At 41.2% G+C, this 26,976-nt stretch overlaps 4 protein-coding genes across 11 annotated transcripts; 1 reads left to right on the top strand and 3 right to left on the bottom strand.

The window, feature by feature from the left end:
- Window positions 1-273: 273 nt before the first annotated feature.
- Window positions 274-4,873, bottom strand: syt5b (synaptotagmin Vb). The gene is made up of 9 exons (XM_035146821.2): window positions 4,678-4,873; window positions 3,356-3,559; window positions 2,393-2,568; window positions 2,205-2,303; window positions 1,943-2,110; window positions 1,459-1,626; window positions 1,154-1,271; window positions 886-1,019; window positions 274-776 (listed from the first exon to the last, which is right to left on the bottom strand). Exons 2-9 carry the CDS (start codon window positions 3,552-3,554, stop codon window positions 567-569), a joined length of 1,272 nt encoding a protein of 423 aa, XP_035002712.1. The 5' UTR covers window positions 3,555-3,559; window positions 4,678-4,873; the 3' UTR covers window positions 274-566.
- A 1,147-nt stretch (window positions 4,874-6,020) lies between these two features.
- On the bottom strand, window positions 6,021-7,901 carry zgc:56095 (Ferritin, lower subunit-like). Of its 3 annotated transcripts, none has more exons than XM_035146651.1 (5): window positions 7,754-7,901; window positions 7,237-7,340; window positions 7,003-7,149; window positions 6,791-6,916; window positions 6,021-6,557 (listed from the first exon to the last, which is right to left on the bottom strand). In XM_035146651.1, the coding sequence occupies exons 1-5, from the start codon at window positions 7,842-7,844 to the stop codon at window positions 6,408-6,410; spliced, it is 618 nt and encodes a 205-aa protein (XP_035002542.1). In that variant the 5' UTR covers window positions 7,845-7,901; the 3' UTR covers window positions 6,021-6,407. The 3 variants fall into 3 exon arrangements, with proteins under 3 accessions (XP_035002542.1, XP_035002543.1, XP_035002544.1); XM_035146652.2 differs by lacking the exon at window positions 7,754-7,901 and adding an exon at window positions 7,434-7,727; XM_035146653.1 differs by lacking the exon at window positions 7,754-7,901 and adding an exon at window positions 7,443-7,727.
- A 1,824-nt stretch (window positions 7,902-9,725) lies between these two features.
- LOC118100932 (receptor-type tyrosine-protein phosphatase H) lies at window positions 9,726-22,586 on the top strand. Of its 4 annotated transcripts, XM_047338361.1 has the most exons (24): window positions 9,726-10,060; window positions 10,794-10,923; window positions 11,490-11,747; window positions 11,866-12,123; window positions 12,242-12,499; window positions 12,744-13,001; window positions 13,948-14,205; window positions 14,326-14,583; window positions 14,828-15,085; window positions 15,221-15,478; window positions 15,723-15,980; window positions 16,564-16,821; window positions 16,907-17,128; window positions 18,016-18,279; window positions 18,505-18,598; window positions 18,687-18,734; window positions 19,192-19,273; window positions 19,384-19,474; window positions 19,603-19,679; window positions 19,970-20,104; window positions 20,334-20,456; window positions 20,685-20,845; window positions 21,468-21,603; window positions 22,170-22,586. In XM_047338361.1, exons 1-24 carry the CDS (start codon window positions 9,992-9,994, stop codon window positions 22,296-22,298), a joined length of 4,341 nt encoding a protein of 1,446 aa, XP_047194317.1. In that variant the 5' UTR covers window positions 9,726-9,991; the 3' UTR covers window positions 22,299-22,586. The 4 variants fall into 4 exon arrangements, with proteins under 4 accessions (XP_047194317.1, XP_047194319.1, XP_047194318.1 ...); XM_047338363.1 differs by lacking the exon at window positions 14,828-15,085; XM_047338362.1 differs by lacking the exon at window positions 12,242-12,499 and having other exon boundaries at window positions 9,728-10,060.
- On the bottom strand, window positions 22,490-26,871 carry si:dkey-197c15.6 (putative nuclease HARBI1). 3 transcript variants are annotated; one of them, XR_004694471.2, is made up of 6 exons: window positions 26,683-26,871; window positions 26,504-26,588; window positions 26,253-26,325; window positions 26,050-26,168; window positions 25,455-25,632; window positions 24,832-24,971 (listed from the first exon to the last, which is right to left on the bottom strand). XR_004694471.2 is itself a non-coding variant. In XM_035146096.2 (3 exons), the coding sequence occupies exons 2-3, from the start codon at window positions 24,942-24,944 to the stop codon at window positions 22,813-22,815; spliced, it is 1,119 nt and encodes a 372-aa protein (XP_035001987.1). In that variant the 5' UTR covers window positions 24,945-24,971; window positions 25,455-25,595; the 3' UTR covers window positions 22,490-22,812. The 3 variants fall into 3 exon arrangements, 1 of the variants encoding a protein (XP_035001987.1); XR_004694472.2 differs by having other exon boundaries at window positions 26,504-26,871; XM_035146096.2 differs by lacking the exons at window positions 26,050-26,168; window positions 26,253-26,325; window positions 26,504-26,588; window positions 26,683-26,871 and adding an exon at window positions 22,490-23,243 and having other exon boundaries at window positions 24,257-24,971; window positions 25,455-25,595.
- Window positions 26,872-26,976: the final 105 nt, after the last annotated feature.

Here is a 26,976-nt window from a genome sequence, read left to right as displayed (position 1 = left end):
AGTGTTATTCTTTCAGCTTAACATATTCAGAGTAATCACCTGAACAACTAAACTCAAATAATGTCACATAATGGCACACGAGATGAATGACCAACGGCTGATACATTTTCCTTTTGTACTTTGCAGAACTGAGGGCAAAGGAGAATGACGTTTATCCTTTACTTCCTGGATACTGCAACAGTCATTATCCAGGACGCTGGTGCACCACAGCACTAGATAAGCAAACATGTTTTAAATTTTCAGGCGGACACAGAACAATCTTAAAATCCTACCTTTATGCCACAAATCTTTATTAGGCCCATGCAAGTGCATAAACAACATATGCACATTTACATTTTTGTGTTGGTCATTATACAAGTACTTATTCCTATCAGTTTACAGGTGTAACGCATATTAATAGGGGAGGCAGGATTTTTAATGACAACCAAATTTCCTAAAACAACACACCAGCACTCGTACACACGTGTCATGTACCTCAAAAAAAGAAACAATATGTGTTGGAGAACTTAACATACGAATTGAGACAACATCAGGGTCAACAGTAGGCCTATGCAATAAGTTCGACTCTAGCGGGGTTTTGCTTTGATTGCCGCCTCAACTTCTTCCTCTGGCAGGAGAGTGTGCCACTGGGCTACCGGACGTCTGGGATTGGCCAGCATTTCCGACCAGTGACGCAGGCCCACTCCTGTTGCTCCGTAACCCATGAAGGTCTTTCCAATGGGGTCATTGCTCCCGAGTTTGTCGTAGTCAAACACTGTGATGACGACCTGCACTTTCTGAAACGAAAAAAGAAAAATGTGTTATCGAATACTTTTGTAATTATTATTCCCCCGAAATCAACACTCATTGTCAGAAACTGGTAATTGATGGGATTACTCAGCCTACCTGTATCTGCTCAAAGGGGACTTCAAAGCTGAAACTTTCATTAAAGTAGGGATTGAGCGTGTTTTTCTTCACCGTCGTCTTTTTCTTCTTGATGCGTTTCCCATTTTGCTGTAGAACGATCTTCACATATGGATCTTGTGGAAATGGAAATAAATGAAATACAATATAACTTCTTCACGTCACCGATGTTTGCTAAAGTACTCAATGTTAGCGAGACACGAAGGAATGTCTGAGATAATATGAATAAATAACAAAAAGGCGAGTTTACCTGACAATCCTCCCACATCCATTTTCTTCAGATTCTTTGCCTCCATGATGTTCACTGTCAGTTTCCCAGCAGTGGGTACGTACCGTAAAGAAATGCAAACATCACCAAGCTTTTCTTGCTGAAAGGGAATATGATGCAGTACTGTCATGTCCCATTGAAATTAAATCCAAGACAAGGACTTACAAGATGCGATTTTTAAAAATAAATATCTACAAATTCTCTATTTTCAATAGTTGTACCTAAACATTTACCTTCTAAATTTGCACAATTGAAACAAAGAGAAACGGAACTGTAATATATCATACCTCCTCCTTCTCACCACTCTCCACGTCTCTCCACTGTTGCATTGGCTGACCCAAATCAACGCTGTTCATGGGAATCTTTATCTCGCCAATCATGTCGTGCTTGGAGAAACGGTCAAAGTCATAAACTTGCAGCACCAAAGTCTTTCCACCCAACTCTGCGTACGGGATCTAGAAAGAGAGGTAGGAGGGAGACTGTTTTGTTAACATGAGACCAAATGTGCAAATCCAGCCATTAACAAAGAACATATAGTGACGGGATACATTGAAAAACATTCTTGGGGGAGGGATAACTTGACAGACGCCACTCAGGGAATGAAAGACTTAAGATGAGGGGAGGTGGAGACATAGGCCAAAGGCCAATCCTCCTCATGAGGATTAGAAAGGGACATGTCATCAACAAGCTGGAACACGGAGACATAAAGAGAAGAAAAAGAACAAAACACCACAAAAGACATCAAGTAGACAAATCTGCGATGTTGGGCACCTTGAAGAGGAAAGTCTCGTTGAAAACGGGGCATAAATTCTTGCGTTGAACCTTGGTCTCATACTTCTTCTTTTTGTCAGGTAACAAAAAAACTTTGACGTAGGGGTCTGAGGTTCCCCCCATGTCCATAGCAGCAAGGTCCTGAGCTTGGAGGATGCCCACTATAAGCTGCAGAGGGAAATGAATGTGTGTTCACAGAATTAATTTCTGAACGTCTTCCAATCATTAATATGTATTATTTTATTTTTTACAGAGGACCCACCTGGGTATCTGTGAAGTTGTAGTCCAAGGAGAACTCCAGTTTACCCAACTTTTCCTGTTCTTTCTCCTGCTCCTCGCCTTCCTTCTTCACCTCCCCCTCCTGCGAGACAAAAACATCAGTGCATTGGATAATCATCGTTAAGATCGGGTAAGATTATCTCCAGTAATAAATTACTAGAAATCCCATACCTTTTCTCCGGCTTCTCCTTCACCATCCTTGTTCTTTCTGACGCGACCTGCCTTCCTCTCCCTCACCTTCTTCGGCTTTTTCTTTTTCGCAAAGCATTTTTTGATAACACAGAAGATGCAGCACGCCACCAAAACCAGGACCACCACAACGATGGCTGCCACTGCCCAGATGGGAACTACAAAACAAAAATCGGCGTATTAACTCTTTAATATTATCAAGGCAATAAGGAGGACGATTGATCACCTAAAGTACTTTAGATTTACAGTACATACTGTGATATAATGTGGGAAAATCTCGACACTCAAACAATAGGAACAAAAAACACAACTTTATTTAAATATCTCAACTTTAAGACACTACCCTCTAAAATCTTGTTGGTCTCACACATTGGGATTTCATCTTGAGATTACGTCGAATAAAAACCCACTCAGAGTCAGTCTAAACCAATTCCAATAATATCATTGAACTTAAAGTGCTTTTCTCAAGCTTGGTAAAAGAAGCAAGGTCTTAATGCAAAATAAAATCTGCAGGAAAACATCATACGTCTTTATCTAGGGATAGTTTGCTGAGCCTGCACTTCAGGTCAGGTCAGTAACAACCCCCTTCGCCACTATCAGATAATAACACACTCCCAGCGAGAAGTGGCACCGTTCAACCACAGCCACAAACACCAGTGACGCAGTTTATCATTGTTATCATTAAGTGCTTTATACCAGCAAGAGCAGTAGTCGTTAAAGGGAAGGAAAACAATTGTTCCCTCAAATCTACAATATCTTTAACCTTCAAGAACAACTCAATGTCCATCAGAAAAAGCCGGTTTAAACTAGTCAAAAACAAATATGGCGATATATTTGAAAATAAAGTGACATCTGTATAGGGGTAGATCCGCTCTTCCAAAAAAAATACCCAAAGATACACACTTAATTTCAACAAGTTAAGTTTGTTTCCTAGAAGTGGCTTACTTGGCAGATGAGTAAATTCATTCATGAACTTCTCTTTCATGTGGTTGTAGTCGTGTCCAGGGTGATGTTCTGGGTGGGAATGCTCGTGGTGCTCTGAATGAGAGTGCTCATGGTGAACCGGCTCCGTCGCTTCCTCTGCCTCTGGTTCAGACGGCTCCGCGGCCCGCTGGGCCCGGACCCCTGTGCTGACTAACCTCATGTCAGCTGTGAAAATGAGAGCACTTGTTATGTTTTCAGATGCGTTTGTTTGTTAGTCAGCGGTATTCCACAAAGACTGGTTCGATTACGACGAAACTTGTTGGAAGGATGTGGAACGTCAGGGAAGAACTCATTGAAATTTGGAGCGGATCCAGGATATTTTTAATTTCTGTAACATGGCAGGTGTTTTCCAATGTTTACCATTTTCCCAGAGAATAACTCATGGATCATGATGAAAAAAAATCCAGCATATTAAAGGGACTGATATAGTGTGTATAATTTGGTGCAGTTTGATTGAATTTAAGGGCCATGATGGATTCTAGTTCACATTGCGTTGGTTTGTTACACTTGGCGTACAGCGAGAGTTAGCACAACTCTGTATGTGTGCTGTGTAATCCCTATGTCCATGCGTTGCAGTACAGTACAAGAGCACAGGACATCTCTAAGCCAGATGCTCAACATGGCTGACCCTAATCCCTCTGTTACACTCATGCTCTCTGCCATCTCCCCATCCCACAAACCACGCTTCCACTCCCCCTTCCTTCCATCCCACTTCTCTCTCGTCACTGTCTCCGCATGAAACTGGATTAAAATCTGGTGGCCAGGACAACAATATTAATCCAAAATCCCAGATCCCCAAAGCTTAAATAAATAGGGGCTGGTCTCCTCCCCTGAATTTTCCACACCCACAGTTACTGTTTCATGCCCAAATTTCTGGATTTGTTATTTGCAGTTTTCATGAATATTTGGCCCAACATTTTTATTTAATTAAGAACATCATACTTTTTAGAGTATACTGCACATGAAGTAACATTTAAGTGCATAATAAACAAATTTTGGGAGTCAGAAATTTCTGAGATGCAATTATCACATTTGTCTTGTTAGAGCTCTTTTGATGGGGGGGTAGTAATGATCTTAGTAGGGGGGGATGATTGTGATCAAAATCGTAGAAAAATAGGAAAACTATTCACAACTACAAAACCAGTCTATTCAACCACTTTTAGTAGTTGTGTTCAAAAACAAAATGATTTGTCTAGCTTTTCTCATTGGTTAAATTTGTTGCGATGCGATGCTCTTGCACATGATCATAACAGACATGTTTACAATCTTAATATTGATCTTACCTGTCGATGTGATCCTGTAATCTCCTCTATATCCACAAAGCTGTGGGAGCAACTTTTAATTGTGTTTCTCGTTGCTTCGCTTTTGGCCCGTTGGAGCCGTCATGCATCCATCGTCCCTTCACTACGTCGTTGACTCTAACTGGCTCTTTGCAACCCTTTCCTTCAAAGCTAAAGCTCTGGCAAATCACTAGAGCAGTGTTGTGATTTAATCCCCCCCCACCCCTCCTCCCGATATTAGAATGCTGACAACACATCTGTTGCTTTACGTCTCTGAAGGAAAATGCATGAAAAGCATTGCCTTGCTCTTATTTTATTGCTCCACTGTGAGTAATGTCACACATGTTGAACAATTAAAGAATTTTCTCCAAGTAGCAAAAATAACTCTTCATTAGACTGATGAGGCATGGCAGCGGTGCTTGTGTTTATCCATTAGACTGAAGAGATTGTAGTGCATCCTGCTCTTTACTAATCCCCTCACCAGAGCTGCCCTCGCAGTAAATCGGCAATCTACCAACAACTTGCATCGCGAGTGGATATTTCAGCCTCCCCATCCCTTGGCTTACTATTTTACAGTACTGAACACGTACCCGTATTTAGAGCACTGTGAAGAGTAATCCCCAGGCACGCTGCTACGTGTTTGCACTGCTACATCTGGAGATCTCAGTGGTTCATCAGCTTCATCCAGTAGTTAACTTATTAAACAGCAGAGGGAAACCAAAACTCTGCCAAAGCAAAATAAATATTGGAAATATTGTGAGCTTTAAATTATTTATTGCAAGGATGTTATTCTTGTAACCTCTGCCAAGGTTAGGTTCATTGTGAGATAGGGCATTTATGGTCTCACCATTTTCATGGATCTTGAAAAAAATCAACCACATTATGGGGCTGATATCTGAGTGTGCAGCTTGACTGAATTTAAGGTCTTTGGCAGAGTGTGTGCTCTTCTAGGTTGGATTATATTCTCCTAAAGTCCATGTAATTTATCGTGGATGTTGTATCACTAAACTGTAACTAAACACGGACAGAGTAAAATAGAAAATACACTTGACTCTGAGGTCGTCTGTTTACACCTCTGCAACTGCGTCTTATCTTTGCTGAAACATGTCATTTACTAAGCAGCAGCATGAGCATTTTGAACCACAAGCTGTTTGGTTCCCTAATGTTAAACATTAAACCCCCACCACCCAATGGTGAGTAAGCAAAGTTCCACTGTTATCTTTATAGTGTTCTATAGTCAGACGTACTATTACGGAAAGCACAGATAATATGTATAGACTGCAGAACACATCAGGTGACTGTCTGAACATTAACTTCTAAAAAGAAAAAAGGTCGACAAAAAACAGTGCGAGTAAAATCTGACTTTATTAAATGTCTCCATAGTCATCCAAACTTTTAAGCCTTTGACATTTTGATTGGCACAACATTTTATGAATTTTTACGAAACTGTGAAGCTTGAAACCTCTGACAGTGGAATGCATGACACATGATACAGAGTCTGAATGAACAAGTGATAAATAGTAGTTTTTAGCACTAGAGATATGTTTTTTAGGTTTAAGAAAAAATTGAGGTATTTTACGTTATTTTGCTTTTGAACTTCTCTTGTGCCTTTGATACAAGAAAGAAGTTTGGTTCAAGTGTAGAAATATTGTAGCGCTTTTGTAACGGAAAAAAAAAAACACAGCGAGAGACTGTTACACTGTGGAGCTTGTGTCACCGCACTGCTTTGACCTTTACAGAGTGTGTTTATCAAAGAGGTATTCTCCCATAGCGCCATGTGTCTCGGACGCGGTGATGCGGGTCAGACTCCCAATGTAGTCGCCCAGCTTCTTGATGGTCTCGTGGCTGTCAGTGAGGAAGGGCTGCTCAAGGAAGTCACACAGCTACAAAAGAGGAAAAACAGAACAAAGTGAGTAAGACGTGAAATCAAAAGGTATTCACATTAATAGACTATTAAAGATCCCTCAAAATCTTCCAGACTGATATTGCTTAACCCACACAAGTAATTTTCATGTGCAGCAATGTAGAGTAGCTGCTTTTATCAAATTCCCAATCCAGCTGCTCAACAACAGCCTTAGAAGAAGTGGCAGTTTTTATCTAACAGAGCCAGACGTACGTGAGGGTCGGTGTGGCTGCTAGCTCTGCGGTGCACGTCCAGGATGCACGTGTTGAGGGTCTTCTGATAGTCGAGGGAAAAGGTCATTGCATCCAGGCCACCTCTCCAATCCTCTCTACTTGGTTTCTAGAACACAAAAAGTTGATATTTAACAGGATCAGCAAATGTTCTAAACAAACCCAATGGTTATGGCCAAACGTTTTTGGACTTACAGCGATAGTCTGAAGCAGAATACGGCCTCCTCTCAGGTTCTGGTATTCCAGCAGCTTCTCGGCTTGCTCCCTCTCCTTCCCCGAGCGCTCCAGGAAGAAGCTGGAGAACTTTGGCAGGGCTACATCATCCCTGTCAAAATACATCCCCTAAAAAAAGATACACACGACAACGTGAAAAGAAAGAACAGCGAAGCAAAAAAGGGGCAACGTCCAGAGACACACAAGGAATCCTACCAGAGAGAGGAAGGTGTAGGATGCACTGAGCTTCAGGTTGATGAGCTTGTTGACGTCTCCTTCAGTCTCCGCGTGGAGGTTTTGATTAACCACAGACTGCATTTCTGAAAACAAACAAAAACATTGCAAAACAAAGCACAAGGGGAAGCAAAAAACTTTAACATGAAAACAGAGCAGAGGAACCACGAACCACGAACCTCTCTCACCTGTCTCTTCTCTGCAGACAAACTGAGATAACTATCGCTTCTGAAGAGGCTAAGAACACCTCCGGCTTTTATGCAACCGATGTTTAACCGCCTCAGTGAAAGATTAGCCAGGGTGTAGTCATGTGCTGTGCGGTGAGTTCAGTGGTCTGACGGGAGGAGGTAACAAACACTCGGCTGAGGAGCTAACTGCTGATGTGACTGATGTGGTTAGCCGAGTTAGCACCAACTAAAGCTAGTTAGCGTAGCTCACCAGCCAGGTCAGCTTAGTGGCTGTAGTTTAGCAGGTCAGTGTTGGTTCTGTTGTTACTCACCGGCTCTGTGAAAGTGTCGCTGCTCCACTTCTCCACCGTCGCGCTCGTCTTTATCTCCTTGTTTACACTCCTCCAAAAACAGTGACGACATTTACCTCGTGTGTGTGGCCATAGTTTCTGTGTCTCTACTGCCGCCTGTCGTGTTGGAGGATTCGTGACTTATTTCCGACCCACCAACAGGATGGCCAAACATTATATCAAGGAAATCATTTTTTCATCTTAGTCGATATCGATGATTATCACGATAACTGTCACAATATAAATTTTGAAGTTTCCAGACACATTTCTACGCAAATTAAGAAAGCACGTGCAGATAGAAAAAAAACTCGTGAAAACTGCGAAAACGACAACAGAAATGTATCCAGGGGACCGAAAAAAGTGATGAACCTGACTGTAGTTCAACGCTTTGTGACGTTACTGGAGTCTGCTACTCGTCGGTGGTGATGGAACTTTTTTGGGTTCCCTGGAAACATTTTCAGTGTTGTTTTCGCTATTTGCATCATGTTTCTGTATTTGCATGTGTTGTGACTTTTTCCAGCGGATGTGTCATCAAATTGTTTTCTTAATTTGCATGTATTCTTTCTATTTGCATCTATCTGCAGCTGTAGATTTAAGCTCGGGAGTAAAGTTTTGTGGTTTAAAACTCTTACACTTTATGGTCAGAGAATAAAAAACACCTGTCAAGTCAAATTTATTGTCCTTCATCCGTACACTGTACAGCTGAACAATATGGCATTGATGGGGAGTTAAAGAGTCTGACAGCTTGGGGGAAGAAGATGAACAGAACTTTCTTTTACATTACTGAGGTAGATCAATTATGTGTTAAACCTCCTCACTGTGCTTACACAATGCATTTGCATTACATCGATATATGTTGGACTTTTGTTATACTGCTATCGTTGATAATTAAATTGCTATAATGATTGTTTTATCGGCTAGCCCTAGTTCAACCCAACTGAAACAAGATGCTTAACTCAGTTGATTTTATATCAACATATAGTTGCGCTGTAAGACACACATTTCCCACAGTGTTTCCCTCAGTGAACAAGACAATCAAGAAGATATATGAAGTGCGTAGATGGTAAGCAGACCTAGTTTGTAATAAGCACATGTATGCGTATGTGTGACCAGACCCAGAGGTTAATGTAAAGTAAAGTGTTCAACAATTTAGTATGACCCTCAATGGATGGTGTGTGTGTGTGTTTGTGTGTGTGTGTGTATACATATGAAAGTTGAAATGTGAACGTTAAACTTTTACAATATCTAATGCAGAAACTTAGTTAAGACTTGTTCTGTTTATGAGTGAGTTCGTGCAATATAGGGAAACCTATTAGCATTTATGAATGTGAACTTCCACCTCTCTCCTTCCTCAGTGGACACAGCTGGACAGTGTTTACTTTGACACACTAGAACTTTTTTATTGAGTTCTGCATCATATGAGACCACATACATGGTTTTGACTGGATGTTCTTTAGAAATTATGAACAGATTATGTTTCCCGTTCACAGTTCCGCATACATGTCAACCACAAGGAAGCTAAAAATATCACTTCCTATTCAGTGTGAAAAGGCAAAAAGCAAATTGACAGTTCTGCGAAACCAGCCTTACTGAAGAGATGAGACAATGATTATAAAAAAAATTACAACAAAGAAATGAGAATAGTCAATAAATATGAATATGAATACATTCATTTATATAGTCATGTGTATATCTTTATTTATATATACACTTTAACTGTTTTAAATTGAGAAGCTTTTGAAAGTGTTTGCATTTAATCAAGTTACAAAGGCAGGTACAAAGTACGAATCTGGAATGACAAATATACAGCAGATATAACGCAACCAGCACTAATAAATATGTGAAACAATAAAAATTATTTGATTGACGCACCTTTGACAAGCTGCACACATTGACCGTTAATAAGGAAGTAACAGGCGGGGCAAAGGTCTCTGTGGTTGTTCAAGGCCAAAAAAACCGAGAAGCAGCCATTTGCTTAGTCACTTGCCATTATGAGTGGGGAGCAGAGGTTATGAGAGGAGGACGAGGTTGAGAATTAAAAGTCAACACCGCTGGAGAAAAGTGAATATTGGTCCGCGTCAGCACAGGCTGAAAGAAATTCTTCGCCAGCCTTAAGTGTTGTGTCTGTCAACACACTGCTACTGAAAAAGTTTATCTCGGGACAACAACGGAATTTAACAAGTTCATAATATGTGAGTAACTTAATAAACTATAACGAAGATGAAGCCTTTATCTTTCACCTCAGACCACTCGCTGCTGCTGCTCGGCGTCGTCTGGAGTCTTCTCGGGGTAAGTTTTCTTTTTTTCTTTCACTTTCCACTTTCATAGTCATCAGATAGTGTATCTCCTTTCTGCAGCAGATTAGACTCAACAATAGGAAACTTTGCAACCAAAACCACAGTCAAGCCTCAATGCCTGATATGAATTATAATGAAGATGAGATGTGGAAGTAAACTGTCAAAACAAAAGCAGCAACGAGGACATGTCTCAATGTAAAACTACAAAGGGAGCTGTATCTAAAACCTTTATCGTTATATGATATTCTAGATAAGGTGTTATAGCTGGATACAGTTTTATAGATATGGCATTTTAGTTATGTATTATAACGTATATACACAATATCTGTATTTAATGTGTATTATTTGATTTTATTTAAATAAAAGGCAATGGTTGCTGTGTCTGAATTTTAGGCGTTGTTATAATTGTTCATTTGGAAGAAGAAGTACTAACTTAAAACTGTACCATCATTTGTACTCTGACATTTCCTGCTTGTCTCTAAAATTTTGGAAGTTTCCAAAGTTTAGAAATTGTTGACAGCAGAACACAGTAATGCTGTATATTTGAACATTGCGATACAGATACAATAAAAAGCAGAAATGATATTCAGCTCGAGACTGCGGCGGAGCTCTGTGTGAATTCCACAGTCAGAAGAAGTCGTCGTTTTTTTTATTAAACTAAACTTTGTGGTTTTTGGGGTTTAGGTCATTTCTCTCTCGTGCCTCATCAAATCTTATGTTTTCAGGGTTACACCGGCTCCGGTACATCGACACCAAACCCAGAGTCAATAGTGACAGTGACAAATGCAACAGAAATAGTAACGACAACCACACTCCAAACTACTCTGATGACAACCCCTTCAACAACGAAACCTCGTAAGTATGAGCCGATGTCTGTTATCTTTAGTTTCATGTTTTTTTATTTTCGTGTATCATAGAGCAGACTTATTTAAATACCATAAATCAATAATGATTATACTAAGAGTCTCACATTAAACCAGGGGTGGGGAACCTCCTATGGCCAGAAAGACAGTTTGGTTAGAAAAACATATAACTGTGAAAATATATATTTTTTAATGACAGCCATGTATACGTGTGTGTGTGTATATAATGTATTGGCCCTTGGTGGGAAAATAGTTCCTCACCTCTGAACAGCATTAAAGCTGTTGCTGATTGGGGACTTTGAAGTAGTTGGCCCATGTTTACATGTTAAGCTCATGTTAAAATTATTATATTTATTTTTATATTATTACAATGACTGGTCCTGTTTATCAGTTGAGGAGGATGATCATGCAACTTGCAATATCTTTAGTATAATATCAAACCTTTCATATGATTACTGCTCAGTGTTTCCTCACATGCTAGCTCGTTGTAATCATTAATACAACATACTTTATATCAAATATTGTTACAGCTTCTTCTTTCTAACTCTTAAATCCCAGCTCCTGCTAATGCAGAGGGCTTTAAACCTGTTGGACAAAATGAGACCAGTGTCACCCTGCAGTGGAACAAAGTGGAAAACATCCTCACATATACACTTGTATCCAACAAAGGAGAGATAAGTGTCACTGCATCAGAGGGAAATCAACAAGTGACACACACGATCTCAGATCTCAGCAGTGGAACTAAATATGATTTCAGTCTCTTCACTGTGTTTGAAACCGTCAGCAGCAGTGGAGTGAACCTCACTGCAGTCACTGGTAAGATGTTTTAACAACATGAACATCGACAGATCTCTGTGCTGAAATGAACTAATCTGTGATAACAACTCAGCAAACACAACATTTCCATTTCCTTCTTCTTGTCTCTTTCTCCCAGCTCCTCGTAATGCAGCAGAGTTTAAATCTGTTGGACAAAATGAGACCAGTGTCACTCTGCAGTGGAACAAAGTCAACGGCTCCCTCACATATACACTTGTGTCCATCAAAGGAGAGATAAATGTCATTGCATCAGAGGGAAATCAACAAGTGACACACACGATCTCAGATCTCAGCAGTGGAACTAAATATGATTTCAGTCTCTTCACTGTGTTTGAAACCGTCAGCAGCAGTGGAGTGAACCTCACTGCAGTCACTGGTAAGATGTTTTAACAACATGAACATCGACAGATCTCTGTGCTGAAATGAACTAATCTGTGATAACAACTCAGCAAACACAACATTTCCATTTCCTTCTTCTTGTCTCTTTCTCCCAGCTCCTCGTAATGCAGCAGAGTTTAAATCTGTTGGACAAAATGAGACCAGTGTCACTCTGCAGTGGAACAAAGTCAACGGCTCCCTCACATATACACTTGTGTCCATCAAAGGAGAGATAAGTGTCACTGCATTAGAGGGAGATCAACAAGTGACACACACGATCTCAGATCTCAGCAGTGGAACTAAATATGATTTCGGTCTCTTCACTGTGTTTGAAACCATCAGCAGCAGTGGAGTGAACCTCACTGCAGTCACTGGTAAGATAATCATCTTCCTATACAGTCATAAAACTCTGCTCTGTAACAATATCACATTTAAAGTTACTTATTAACTGTGGAACTTGCTCACTCTGTATTTTGACTGTGATAAAATAACAAAATGAAATGAAATTTTTTATCTATGAAAAAAACTATGCAAACACAACATTTTGTCAGGGATATACTGTCATTTTATAAATCAGATTTTGATATAGTTCCTTCTTCATGTCTCTTTATCCTATAGTTCCTCTAAATGCTGGACAGTTTCAATCTGTTGGACAAAATGAGACCAGTGTCACTCTGCAGTGGAACAAAGTCAACGGCTCCCTCACATATACACTTGTGTCCATCAAAGGAGAGATAAGTGTCACTGCATTAGAGGGAGATCAACAAGTGACACACACGATCTCAGATCTCAGCAGTGGAACTAAATATGATATCAGTCTCTTCACTGTGTTTGAAACCGTCAGGAGCAGTGGAGTGAACCTCACTGCAGTCACTGGTAAGATGTTTTAACAACATGAACCACGACAGATCTCTGTGATGAAATGAACTAATCTGTGATAACAACTCAGCAAACACAACATTTCCATTTCCTTCTCCTTGTCTCTTTCTCCCAGCTCCTCGTAATGCAGCAGAGTTTAAATCTGTTGGACAAACTGAGACCAGTGTCACTCTGCAGTGGAACAAAGTCAACGGCTCCCTCACATATACACTTGTGTCCATCAAAGGAGAGATAAGTGTCACTGCATTAGAGGGAGATCAACAAGTGACACACATGATCTCAGATCTCACAGGGAACTAAATTGATATCAGTCTCTTCCTGTGTTTGAAACCTCAGGAGCAGTGAGGAACTCCTGCAGTCACTGTAAGATGTTTAACAACATGAACCACGACAGATCTCTGTGATGAAATGAACTAATCTGATAACAACTCAGCAAACACAACATTTCATTTCCTTCTCCTTGTCTCTTTCTCCCAGCTCCTCGTAATGCAGCAGAGTTTAAATCTGTTGGACAAACTGAGACCAGTGTCACTCTGCAGTGGAACAAAGTCAACGGCTCCCTCACATATACACTTGTGTCCATCAAAGGAGAGATAAGTGTCACTGCATTAGAGGGAGATCAACAAGTGACACACACGATCTCAGATCTCAGCAGTGGAACTAAATATGATTTCGGTCTCTTCACTGTGTTTGAAACCGTCAGGAGCAGTGGAGTGAACCTCACTGCAGTCACTGGTAAGATGATCATCTTCCTATACAGTCATAAAACTCTGCTCTGTAACAATATCACATTTAAAGTTACTTATTAACTGTGGAACTTGCTCACTCTGTATTTTGACTGATGAAAAAAACTATGCAAACACAACATTTTGTCAGGGATATACTGTCATTTTATAAATCAGATTTTGATATAGTTCCTTCTTCATGTCTCTTTATCCTATAGTTCCTCTAAATGCTGGACAGTTTCAATCTGTTGGACAAAATGAGACCAGTGTCACTCTGCAGTGGAACAAAGTCAACGGCTCCCTCACATATACACTTGTGTCCATCAAAGGAGAGATAAATGTCATTGCATTAGAGGGAGATCAACAAGTGACACACACGATCTCAGATCTCAGCAGTGGAACTAAATATGATATCAGTCTCTTCACTGTGTTTGAAACCGTCAGGAGCAGTGGAGTGAACCTCACTGCAGTCACTGGTAAGATGTTTTAACAACATGAACCACGACAGATCTCTGTGATGAAATGAACTAATCTGTGATAACAACTCAGCAAACACAACATTTCCATTTCCTTGTCTCTTTCTCCCAGCTTCTCAGCTCCTCATAATGCAGCAGAGTTTAAATCTGTTGGACAAAATGAGACCAGTGTCACTCTGCATTGGAACAAAGTCAACGGCTCCCTCACATATACACTTGTGTCCATCAAAGGAGAGATAAGTGTCACTGCATTAGAGGGAGATCAACAAGTGACACACACGATCTCAGATCTCAGCAGTGGAACTAAATATGATATCAGTCTCTTCACTGTGTTTGAAACCGTCAGGAGCAGTGGAGTGAACCTCACTGCAGTCACTGGTAAGATGATCATCTTCCTATACAGTCATAAAACTCTGCTCTGTGACAATATCACATTTAAAGTTACTTATTAACTGTGGAACTTGCTCACTCTGTATTTTGACTGTGATAACATAACAGAATTAAATGACATTTTTTATCTATGAAGAAAACTATGCAAACACAACATTTTGTCAGGGATATACTGTCATTTTATAAATCCGATTTTGATATAGTTCCTTCTTCATGTCTCTTTATCCTATAGTTCCTCTAAATGCTGGACAGTTTCAATCAGTGGGACAAAATGAGACCAGTGTCACTCTGCAGTGGAACAAAGTCAACGGCTCCCTCAGATATACACTTGTGTCCAGCAAAGGAGAGATAAGTGTCACTGCATCAGAGGGAGATCAACAAGTGACACACACGATCTCAGATCTCAGCAGTGGAACTAAATATGATTTCAGTCTCTTCACTGTGTTTGAAACCATCAGGAGCAGTGGAGTGAACCTCACTGCAGTCACTGGTAAGATGTTTTAACAACATGAACCACGACAGATCTCTGTGATGAAATGAACTGAGTGAATTTAACTTTCTATCTGTGATAACAACTCAGCAAACACAACATTTCCATTTCCTTCTTCATGTCTCTTTCTCCCAGATCCTCGTAATGCAGCAGAGTTTAAATCTGTTGGACAAACTGAGACCAGTGTCACTCTGCAGTGGAACAAAGTCAACGGCTCCCTCACATATACACTTGTGTCCATCAAAGGAGAGATAAGTGTCACTGCATCAGAGGAAAATCAACAAGTGACACACACGATCTCAGATCTCAGCAGTGGAACTAAATATGATATCAGTCTCTTCACTGTGTTTGAAACCGTCAGGAGCAGTGGAGTGAACCTCACTGCAGTCACTGGTAAGATAATCATCTTCCTATACAGCCATAAAACTCTGCTCTGTGACAATATCACATTTAAAGTTACTTATTAACTGTGGAACCTGCTCACTCTGTATTTTGACTGTGATAACATAACAGAATTAAATGACATTTTTTATCTATGAAGAAAACTATGCAAACACAACATTTTGTCGGGGATATACTGTCATTTTATAAATCAGATTTTGATATAGTTCCTTCTTCATGTCTCTATATCCTATAGTTCCTCTAAATGCTGGACAGTTTCAATCTGTTGGACAAAATGAGACCAGTGTCACTCTGCAGTGGAACAAAGTCAACGGCTCCCTCACATATACACTTGTGTCCAGCAAAGGAGAGATAAACATCACTGCATCAGAGAGAGATCAACAAGTGACACACACGATCTCAGATCTCAGAAGTGGAACTAAAAATGATATCAGTCTCTTCACTGTGTTTGAAACCGTCAGGAGCAGTGGAGTGAACCTCACTGCAGTCACTGGTAAGATGTTTTGACTTACTTTGAAATAGAGGAGGACAAAGCGTGTGTTGTGATATGTCAAATTACATCTAGTAATGGATTCTTCACTAAATATGAATGGTGTTGCCAATTTTGAAGTGAGCTTTATGTTGTATTGACGTTGGTGGTAAGTTATGTTAATGTCGCTGTTCCGTCACTCAGATTCACTACAGCCACACATAGTCTATATTTGGGAGTCACAGGTAAACAGTTGCAGGGAAGTGAAATCAGGAGAAGCCACACAGTTTTATAAACGTGTTTTATTTTTTCTTGCTAATGTATTTTATATAGATCTCGTCTCTTTTGCACCACTATGTGTCAGAAATGACTTCAGATTGTTTTTTTGTTATTCAATGGTGGATTTTTCAGAAAATATCAGAATGTCTTTGACATGTTGTCCTCTTTTCTTACTTCTCTCTCTACCTCACGTACGACTGTGTGACTGGCCTTTTTCAGCTTCTGAAAATATTAACAATGTGACAGTGTTTTACTGTGTAAGGGTCTTAGTTACCGTGCAAATGTTTGTTTTTTATGGCGAGTGAAATCTTCCTTCCTTTTTCAACAGTTCCTCCTGCGGTGTCTCTTGTCAACGTGACTGAACGCTCTGTGACCAGTCTCGCTCTAAAGTGGCAGAATGTGGATAAAGACTGGAGCTACTCACTTCAGATTAATGGAATTGATGTGACAGTCGCCCCAGAATTATCCTCAAATGTTGTTTCATATTCAGTCACATCTCTGCAGCCCGGGACAGAGTATTTATTCAGCGTGATCACACTGTTCTCCAGACTCAACAGCACTGCTTATGAGGGCTTCACTGTAACAGGTATACACAGACTGTCCCTCGCATTTATACACTAACTTCAACAAGTGAAATATTGTGTCTGCAGTTATTTTCTCATCCATTTCAGCCATAGACTGTGCCAGTGTGGCCTGGCACGTTACCAACTCATCGATCCAAGGGATGGTTCCAGGCTTGTTCTCGAAAGCAACTGCGAACGAAACTCACGTCAGTCCTGCAGGTGGCGATGTGTCGTTTACTGGTCTTTACGCTGGCGCAACCTATGAGGTGTCACTTGTGTACGAAAGTAATTCCACACTCTTTGAACAATGTCGCCACAGTCTGATTGTCCGTAAGTACACCCGCAAGTAATATGAATTACCAGGAGGATATTCCTCAATCTGTACTTGAAGATTAAAGATTTCAAAGCCTTTTAACCACAATGGTAGTGGGAGGTGTCTTATGCAGTGCTGTAGTTGCTTATATTTTTTTATTTAGTTTGCACTTAAAGGCAAATAATCTTTACTCTGCAGAAAACCTTTAACCTTTATTCCATTACCTGTATGTAAAGATGGATGACATGTCTCCTCATGTTGTACAAAAATTTAATATCTCTAACACGGGTGTTGCCATTCCTGCACTTTTTAAGTCAGACCGGCAGCACTGATCACGGTTTGGAGCCACAATATCGAGGTCACGCTGATACGTGCTCTCGACCAATCGCAAGTCAGTCTCATGACGTCCGCATTTTTTATTAAAACCAACTGTTTAACAAACATCAGTGTCTCAAGAGTTAACGAAAACCATCTTCAAGAAATTTTTGTTTCGGTCGTGTTCCGTCTGCTAACATGGAGGGGGCGGGTTTTCTGACCTATGCTGCAGCCAGCCATTAAGGGGCGATCAAGATGATTTGGCTTTTAGGGAGCTGTCATGTCGTCCATCTTTATCTACAGTCTATTATTCACATAGCACAAGTATGGCGTTATTTCAAGTGGTTCTTGACTATATGTGCAACTAATGATACATTTTATATTACTGTTTTATGCTGGACTATTTCTTTATGATGGGGATAGAAAGCAAATACATTTTTGCTTTGCTTCACAGGGCAGAGTTTAAAGTGACAGGAAGTTTTCATCAGATCTATATGTCATGAAATACATGAATTGAAGTCATATTATTACACTGCTGTCATGAGCGTTATGTTGTTTGTGATTGTGCCTCTTTCGTCTTTACCCTCAGTTCCTCCAAGTTTAAACGCTCACTGTGAGTATTCGGAAAATGGCTATTCCATCCTTATAGTCTGGGACAAACCAGACGGTGTGTGGACTGAGGTGGAGGTGAACGTGAGCGGACAAACTCACATGGTGCCTCAAAACGGGGAACAGCATACTAAGATATCTGGATTCAGTCCAGCCAGAACTTATGTGGTGTCTTTAGATTCGCTCTCTGGGTATGCGAGAAGTTATGAACCCCTCGTCTTTCTGTGTTCTACTGATCCAAGGGGTGAGTCACAATGATTATGTTACTTTATAGTGTACAGAGTATCTATTTAGGTGTGTTTCCTGATCACAATTTCCTCATTATTGTGCTTTTTGGCATTGTTTTTATACCAGTTGTTTTTTTTAGGTATTACCCTATTTCTCACATGACAAAATCCCCCCCAGTGGTAAGATAAGGGACTTTTCTGCTGTGTGTCTAAACAATTAATCCAGATGTTACTCCTTGCAGGAGTCATTGCAGGGTCAGTGCTGGGGGTGCTGCTTCTTATTGCCCTGGTCTGCATGGTTCTCTTCATTTTGCTTAAACGACCAGATTTGATCAGGTTGGTGCTGCCACAGTGACAAAACTGTAATGTCCTAAAAGTCCCTGGATTGTTCTCTGTCAGTTAACCTCCTTCTTTCCCACAACAGAAAACACCAATTCCGTAGTGGATCCAAACTATCCCGTAAAAGCTACAGGTAAGTAAACGGTAAATCATCTCTGCATGATGGTAACACCACTGTCAGTGTCCGTCTGTGTAGTAAAAGCAGTTCATTAATCAGAATGGGACTCAGCAGAGTGCACATCTTCACCAAGGCCCAATAGTCCTCAATGAAACCACATTTAAATTCACTAGATCCAGATTTTAATTTGGATCTGCACAAAATTACATTGATTTTTTTTTGATAAATCAACAGAAATTTTGAAAAAACGCCCGACCATGCCATATTGAAGAAAATTTCATGGAAATCAGTTTTGTAGTTTTTGCATAATCCTGCTAACAAACAAACAAATATACAGACAAAAACATACATTTGACATATACTTTGTTGTTTACCACTTATTAAACTATACTATAAGATTAATGTCAATCTTTATTTCGTGAAATGTATGTTTTTCAGTAAGTGTGACATGTACATTCTTTTTCATTATTAGAACTATATCAGTAGCAGAGTTTCCCAGCCACTTCTTCCATTTGAGTGAGGATGACAACAAAGGTTTCAGCGAAGAATATGAGGTGCATTGAAAATATATATATTTTGTACGTCCTCTTAGTTTTCTTCCTGTTTTTGTGCAGGACTGTGAAATTGTATCTGTTTCATTTGATTTCCATTGATCCCCATGCAGCACCTCCAACTTGTCGGCACAGAGCAGTCAAAAAAAGCGGCGGATCAACCTGAGAATCGAAAAAAGAATCGTTTCAACAACGTGCTGTCATGTAAGATCTATCTGACCTGCTGGACCACAATAGAAATGCATGAAATGTTCCACGCCTCGTTGTTTTAAGCAGTGTCTTCTTCACTGTGGAGCTTTGCAGTTAAACCATCCTCACTTGTTTCATCCTAGACAACTGGAGTCGAGTGAAACTAACAGCGTCCAAATCCAAAGGGACCTCTGACTACATTAATGCCAATTACATGCCAGTAGGTATTATTCTGTGAAAATATTGTACACCACTATACCAGCACCACACTACAGTCCTGAAATGTCCTAATCCCTGTTTATTCTTGTAAAGTACTTTGTAACTTTGTTTTTAAAAGTGCTGCATAAATAAAGTTTATTATTATCATATCATATATTAGCTGCTAAAACATGCACATTTATTTGAAGTCTGGCAATTTTTCTTCTGAGTTCATGAGCGCACACCGGTGTTTTATTTCATACCAAACAATATGGGAAGTAAATGCTAGAGACTTTGACATTTGCTTTTCAGGGTTTCAACAGCAAAACTGAGTACATCGCCACTCAGGGTCCTCTGCCCTCCACGGCCACTGATTTCTGGAGGATGATTTGGGAGCAAAAAGTGAAAGGCATCGTCATGGTAACCAACTGCGTCGAATTAGGACGGGTGAGTCTCCAGGAAGCTCTGAGTAAGAAAGTGCTACCTTCAAATTTTTGGAGCTGATGTAAATACTTCGCTCATAGAAGTAATGTGGTGTCGAGTAGCGACAATGCGTGCGACCTGACTGTGGAAACTTTTCTGTGCTGGTTTTGAAGTCACCACAAAGCGCTGACATAGACCTGAGACTTCTGTTTGTTGCAAACCTTTTTTTCCCCCTTCTATTTCCTGTGCCTAGACCAAGTGTGACCAATATTGGCCTGCAGACAGAAAGCCTCGTCTGCACGGAGAAGTCTTGATCACCGTCAGATCTGAGCACCGGGAGCCCCACTGGACATTGAGGGAATTTAGTGTGAAAAATGTATGAAACACCTCTAAACATTTTGTATAACTGAATAAGTTGGGTAATAGCACGTCGCTCTGAAGCAAAGTGTGACAGTCCTCATTGAATTATGTATTTTGCTGTTCATGAGGCAATTCTTGTCATGTACGACGGCAACTTCTGAATATCATTTACCTGCCACTATATTTGGTTCAAGAAGTCGAGCTACGGTATTTTTAAATCCCTCTTTGTGAATCGTCTTCACAGAGAAACATGTCGGAGGAGCGCACCGTGAGACATTTCCACTTCACAGCCTGGCCCGACCACGGAGTGCCACAGGGCACCAAAGACCTGATCCAGTTCAGAGGACTGGTGAGACGGCACATAGAGAGAGAAGGCACCGGAGCACCAACTGTAGTTCACTGCAGGTACGAGTGATTCTCTTAAAGCAGCCCTATGTAGCTTTGACTGAGCAACAGCGCCCTCTGCAGCCACACATTGGGGACCGAGAGACTAGGTAGATAGGTTGACATGTAGAGAAAAAGGGAGCCAGACCGGATCTCTGACTGTGTAGTCCCTCTCACCTTACTGTAACACCACTGAACAGAGGATATTACCCATGATCCCCGGCTTCCGGAACCAGAAGAGCTGCCACTGTATTAAATACACAAAGCTCTGTTATTTCAAAAGTTTCTTTGATGAATATCTGATTTTTGACTCTGGTTTTTAATGACTTCTTAGTCTTTTTAACTGATCTACAGTTCAGCATTACTCTTGAACTCGCTGGACCTGATTCTGACAGTTGAAGCTGCGGCTATCAGTCAGTTCCACACTTCTCCCAGGAGACTGACCCACATACCGAAGTTACATAGAGCCAGAACATTTTAGGGATGTTTTCTGTCTTAGTAGTGACTGAGAAGGTCCCCAAGGGTATTTGTTCAGGGTCAGCAGTTGGAGATTTCAATCTGAAATTTAACATCCACATCGAAACATCAGGACTTTTACATGATGATCAACTGTTCACCTTTCGCCATGTTGTCTCTCTCCTAGTGCTGGAGTGGGGAGGACAGGCACCATCATCGCCCTGGATGTGCTGCTTCAGCAGCTCGACCAAAACAAGGCAGTGAGCATCAACGGTTTCGTGCACAAGATGAGACTAAGTCGACCACACATGGTGCAGACAGAGGTAAAGCTGAACCTATTAAGTTGCTTCCTTCAGTACTCATATTTCTCTGAGGAACAGTCGGGTCTTGTTTGATTTATTTTTAGACACAGCTCGGGACACAATACCAGGATACGGAAGCATTTGTTAGCCATTTTTAAATTTCTAAGTAAAAATGTAGCGTACCATTAATATTCAATTACAATCGATGTCTGAGAATTTTTACCAAATATTGTCCCTTTGATACTCATGATTATTTGATGAGTCTTTTGTTAAGATCTGTGTTATTTTTAGAGGAAATCAGTAGTGTGTCCATGGATTGTTGTGTCTATGTTAGGGCCACTGATCTATACAACATAATTTGTATTACTTTTATGAGTTACAACTGAAGTCTTGATTTCATTGGACCTCACTGCATCACTGTTTATTCGCACATTAACTGTCTTGTCTGTTTACTGAATGTGTTTAACCCCTTCTGTGGCAACTCTGCAGACAAGCATCAGCCAGAATGCAGTGTGTACATACAGTTATACTCTAAGTAAACAGCAACGTATTATTTCTGCTTTTCTTATCTGCGCATTTCTTTTCAGTCCCAGTACGTGTTCCTGCACCAATGCATCATGGACTGTCTGCCGCAGCAGGAGATGACGGAAGAAGCCATATACGAGAACTCAGAAATGATATACGTCAACGCCACTGCACTCAAAGAGTTTCGTTAACGCAAGATAGACTTTTGTGCACTGAGAGAAAATATATAATCCTAAAGTTAATATACTATATTTTGTTATAAACTGTAAATATGAAGTTTTGAGTTATATATGTACTATATATGCATCGCAAACCTTGTTAGGTTTTGCTTGAATTTCCCAAATATTGTTATTGTGTGAGGAAGCAACTCTCCAGAAAAATCTAATTTTTTAAAATTACCTTTATTAACAATAACAAATGTAGGTAGAAAATAGTGTATATCTATTTGTACAAGAAATAAAACATTTTGTAAGAACAAATACCCGAATGTGTTTTATCAAGTCTGCAAACATGTTTAAAAAATGGTATGTTGTCATATTTACAAATTGGTGTCAGAACTGAAGAGTGACAGTAAGCAACGAGCCTCCGACTGAGAACCTCCAGCGACATGAGCAGTGTTTTAGTTCCAGTGTTTGTCCTTCATGTCTCAGAATGTCAGCGATGCTCTTGTCCTGCTTCCTAGAGCAGACGACACACCTGCTCTGTTCACGCTTTCTCCTCCGTGGTGTTGTCCCCCGGTGGGTCCGGGCTACTGGAGGCTAAAGAAAAGCTACTCTCGATGACTTTCTGTCTGGCTTGTAGGACCTCTGCGTTGACCTCTGCTGTAGATGTCACCTGCCTGCCCTGGTGTAGGGGCTCAATTTTACCAGCTGCAGGCGGGGGAGGGACGGAGAACTTCATTGCGATGTTGTGCAGGACGCAGCACGTCTTGATGATGTTGGACTTTTTGTCCAAAGTGGCTTCCTTTGCGAAGCCGAGTTGCATCAGACACCTGAAGCGCCTCTTCATGGAGCCGAGCGTTGTCCGCATGACGTTCAGGATCTTTGCGTGGGCCTCGTTGAAGCGGTTCTCGCTGTCAGTCGCAGGTGCCGCCAGAGGAGGCAGGACATTTTTGCTTAACTGGTATCCTCTTCCACCTTTAAGAGAGACACAAGACAATGCAGTTATTAGGACCAGTGAAATATTACTGCTACAGGTAGTATTGCAATGTAATGTCCTCTGATAATGTGAATCACAACTTTACACGTCTCACAGAAATCATTCCACCAAATTGAGTCACTCAACTGTGCAGCTACACAAAACAATTGTAATCATTTTTAAAGCAGCATTGTGACGCAGTTTCAGGGATTGACAGTGGACAGGATTTCAAACTGTTAATAGGAATTTTATCCGATGGATTTTAGAACTTAAAACACAGTAAAGTTTGCGATAAGTGAAGACATCTCTGGAGCATTCATTGTGATGGACTTTTCTACTGTGTTTATTGTCTAGTGGGTCAACGGAGAAGCTTGTGTGTGTGTGTGTGTGAGAGAATGGTATTATCTTACACAAAAGCACATGAAAACATATTGAAACAGGTTAAAGGGATAGTTCACCCAAAAATGAAAATTCACTCTGTCTACTCACCCCTGTATAGAGGGGTGATTGAAGTGTTTGAGTCCACATAACACTTTTGGAGTTTCAGGGGGTAAACAGCGTTGCAGCTCCTGTGGTGTCATCCGAATGTCGGTAAGCCCCGACATTCATTAGACTCGAAACACCATCATTTACACGTTGTTTTAGATCAGCGAGACCTCGTAGGTATTGCGAGAACTGCAGAAGTAACTAGGAGGATAACAGCGGACATTTAGAATATAAACAGAGTAAATGACGCTGTTTTCAAGTCGAATTTGAATGTAGGGGCTTACGGACACTTGGATGACACCACACAAGGCATTTTCTGTTGGTTTTTTTACATTTGAAAAATTGGTGACCATTTACTTCAACTGTATTGGATTTGGCTGCAACGCTGTTTACCCCCTGAAACTCCAGAAGTGTTTTGTGGACTCTAACACTCCACCCACCACCTCCATCGGCACAGGGGTGAGTAGTTTGTCTTTCACATGATCAAACGTGTCTCTTCCATGCTTGCTTGTGGTTGTCATCTTACCGATCACCCAGAACTGCCCGAGCAGCTCCTTCTCTATCTCCCTCCCTTTGTCCGACGACTCCCACATCTCCTGCTCGCCGGTGCTGCCCACGCAGCAGCTCTCCACGCTGAGGACGTTGCCCTCGGAGTCGCAGATGATCTGGCTCACCACGGACGTGTAGCCCAGGGTGTTGACGAAGGACCGGAAGGAGCTCCTCTCGTACGGGGACGCTCGGATCTTGAAGTGAGCCGGGGCCAGGATGCCCAGCACGTTGGGGATCCCGCACAGCCCCTTGATCTTCACGGCGACGTTGGCTTTGGCGTCCCCGGTCAGCGGGAACGAGACGAACTGGTCGCACAAGCCCGCGATGAGCACGGAGACCATGGCGATGGCGGCGGCGGCTTGGTCCATCTGGCTCAGGCCGACCCTCTGCAGCACGGCGGCGGAGGAGATGCCGTGCGCGTAATAGTTGAGCGCCACCATGACCATGGCGTCCAGGGGCAGCTCCGGTTTCTCCTGAGGCTGCGTCTGCATGCGGCTCTGGACGGTTTCTGTGATGAAGGTGATGCAGGGTCTGGTGAGGTGGAACGTCTGGAACAGAGCGTCATCGTCCAGGTCGTCGAAGCAGCTCCGGGTGTCGCTGTCCGAGTCCGTGTGTCTGAGCAGCTCCTCCTGGATGGCGAGCCACACCGGCAGAGCGAAGGCCATGTGTCCCCGAAACGCAAGATACAATCACTGGACGAGAGAAAAAGGGAAATAGATGGCGAGTGTCATGGAGGCACAGTCTTCTTCTGTAATGTTTTTGGCTGTGCGCAAAGCTGTGCGTAATCGCCCCCCAGTGGAGGGAATACGAACTACAAACAAATGCAGATACATCCAAATGAATCCATAAACAAACAACAATGGTCCAACAGTCCCCTTATGAAACCACACTTCATCTTTTTACTGCTCCTATTATCTTTTACAGCTTCCTACTGCTTTTCTTTACTGTTGTGAACACATCTGTGTGAACGCATCTTACAATTACTCCAGAGTATCCTGTCTCTGCTTTGTCTGTCAAAGCACTGTTAACCTGTTTATCTTTTATTTTAACATTTATTTCAAATATTATAAACACACTGGACTGCTTCAGCACCTCCTAATCATTTAGCAGCAGGCATTGAGGTTAGATTCGTAACATATGGAAGATATTTACAGTTTATAAGATATTATAGTTACAGTAAATCCAGAGCAGCTTCACTTCTTCTCTCCCTCCGGCAAAGATCAGTCTCTGCTTGGCATCATTTGGGCGACAAGTAGAACCTTTGGTTGACTTCGCTGATGGGAACATCTCTCAGTCTGGGTATTCGCCCCTTGTGGTTTTTACTTTCTGTCTTCTGGCCTCGGGCAAACACATCTGTGATGGTAAGGAGACATTCGAGGTGTTGAGTAACTCCTCTTCTCGTATAAGATGTTTGTGATGAGGTCTAACATGTATATTTACGTTTGATCATTGTATACAACATAGTGTAAGTCCATGTTTGTGGTTTACAATGTCCCCACCTTTCATGCTGTGTTTGGAATACTGTGTGAATTTGTGTTTATTAACTGATTCAAAAAATGTGTTCATAAGGGCCTAAACTGTATTTTTTCATTTATTTATTTATTTTTTCTAATGAAATGGAGTTGAGAGTAACATACAGCTAAACAAACAATTACAGTACATCATACTTTGAGCTTTTAAAATGCTTTTACAATTCCCATTGAGAATTCTATTGGATAATTGTTATAATTCATTTCTTTCTTTATTCATAATACATGGGCATGTCCTCACCTGTGATGTTGTCCATGGAGTCAAGTGGAGCCGTGTTGTTCATGTTGACTCCAAACAGCAACAGAAAAGAGATCATCAAAGCAACCATCAGATAGATCGGCACCGCGAGAGCCCAGTATCTGCACCAGACAAAATGTTTCAGCAAACCTCCAGGAACAAAACTCATTAATGGATAATATCCGATCACAGTGTTTTCCACTTACTTCTGAGGCCAGTACGTCAGTCCTATCGAATGAAGCCACTCCTCAGGGATGAAAGCCCACAGGCAATACAGAACTGTGGAGAGACATTCACATTACAGACAAGACACTCCATTCATTAACAATCCCCATAACCCTGAAGAATTAACCTACATCTGGAGCATGTTCAACCAAAGCAGACACACAGAGAAATAATAATAATAAATTATCACTCCTTCAGTTAGTTAATATACAAACTGAAGGATCAGACTTACAGAAGCCAAACTGTGAGCCGAGGAAAAGCACAAAGCCATAGATGGCTCTCTGAGGCAGAGGAGCAGGAAAGTGTTCTCCCATCCTCTAAAAACACACATCAACAACACACATGAGGAAGAGGAACGACTCAAACAACACGATATAAAATTCATAGCAGAAGTAACCTGGAGTTACCCACCTGAAAATCACCTATGAATGTGGTTCCGCTTGCTACCAGTAAGGGGAAGCTCAAATCGTGGCAGCGGTAGCTCGTAGAGGCATCTCCGGTGTCAACAGAAACTGCCACTGATATGTAAACGAAGGCAGCTGCCTTTGTTGCCACACAGTTTAAAGGCTACTGCCTTTGTTGTCATTCTGTTCATTAGATCTTTGTTGCGGCTCTTGTTGTGATTTTCACCAATCACACAGAACATTTAAAAATAACATCTTGTCTAATATCTTAATGTAGTGAATGTGAATCAGGATATTTCAA

Source organism: Hippoglossus stenolepis, chromosome 21 (genome assembly GCF_022539355.2).
Source record: "Hippoglossus stenolepis isolate QCI-W04-F060 chromosome 21, HSTE1.2, whole genome shotgun sequence".
In the NCBI taxonomy this organism is placed as follows: Eukaryota; Metazoa; Chordata; class Actinopteri; order Pleuronectiformes; family Pleuronectidae; genus Hippoglossus; species Hippoglossus stenolepis.
Note: the sequence above shows the minus strand (reverse complement) of the source record. Positions and strands in the feature narration are given on the sequence as shown.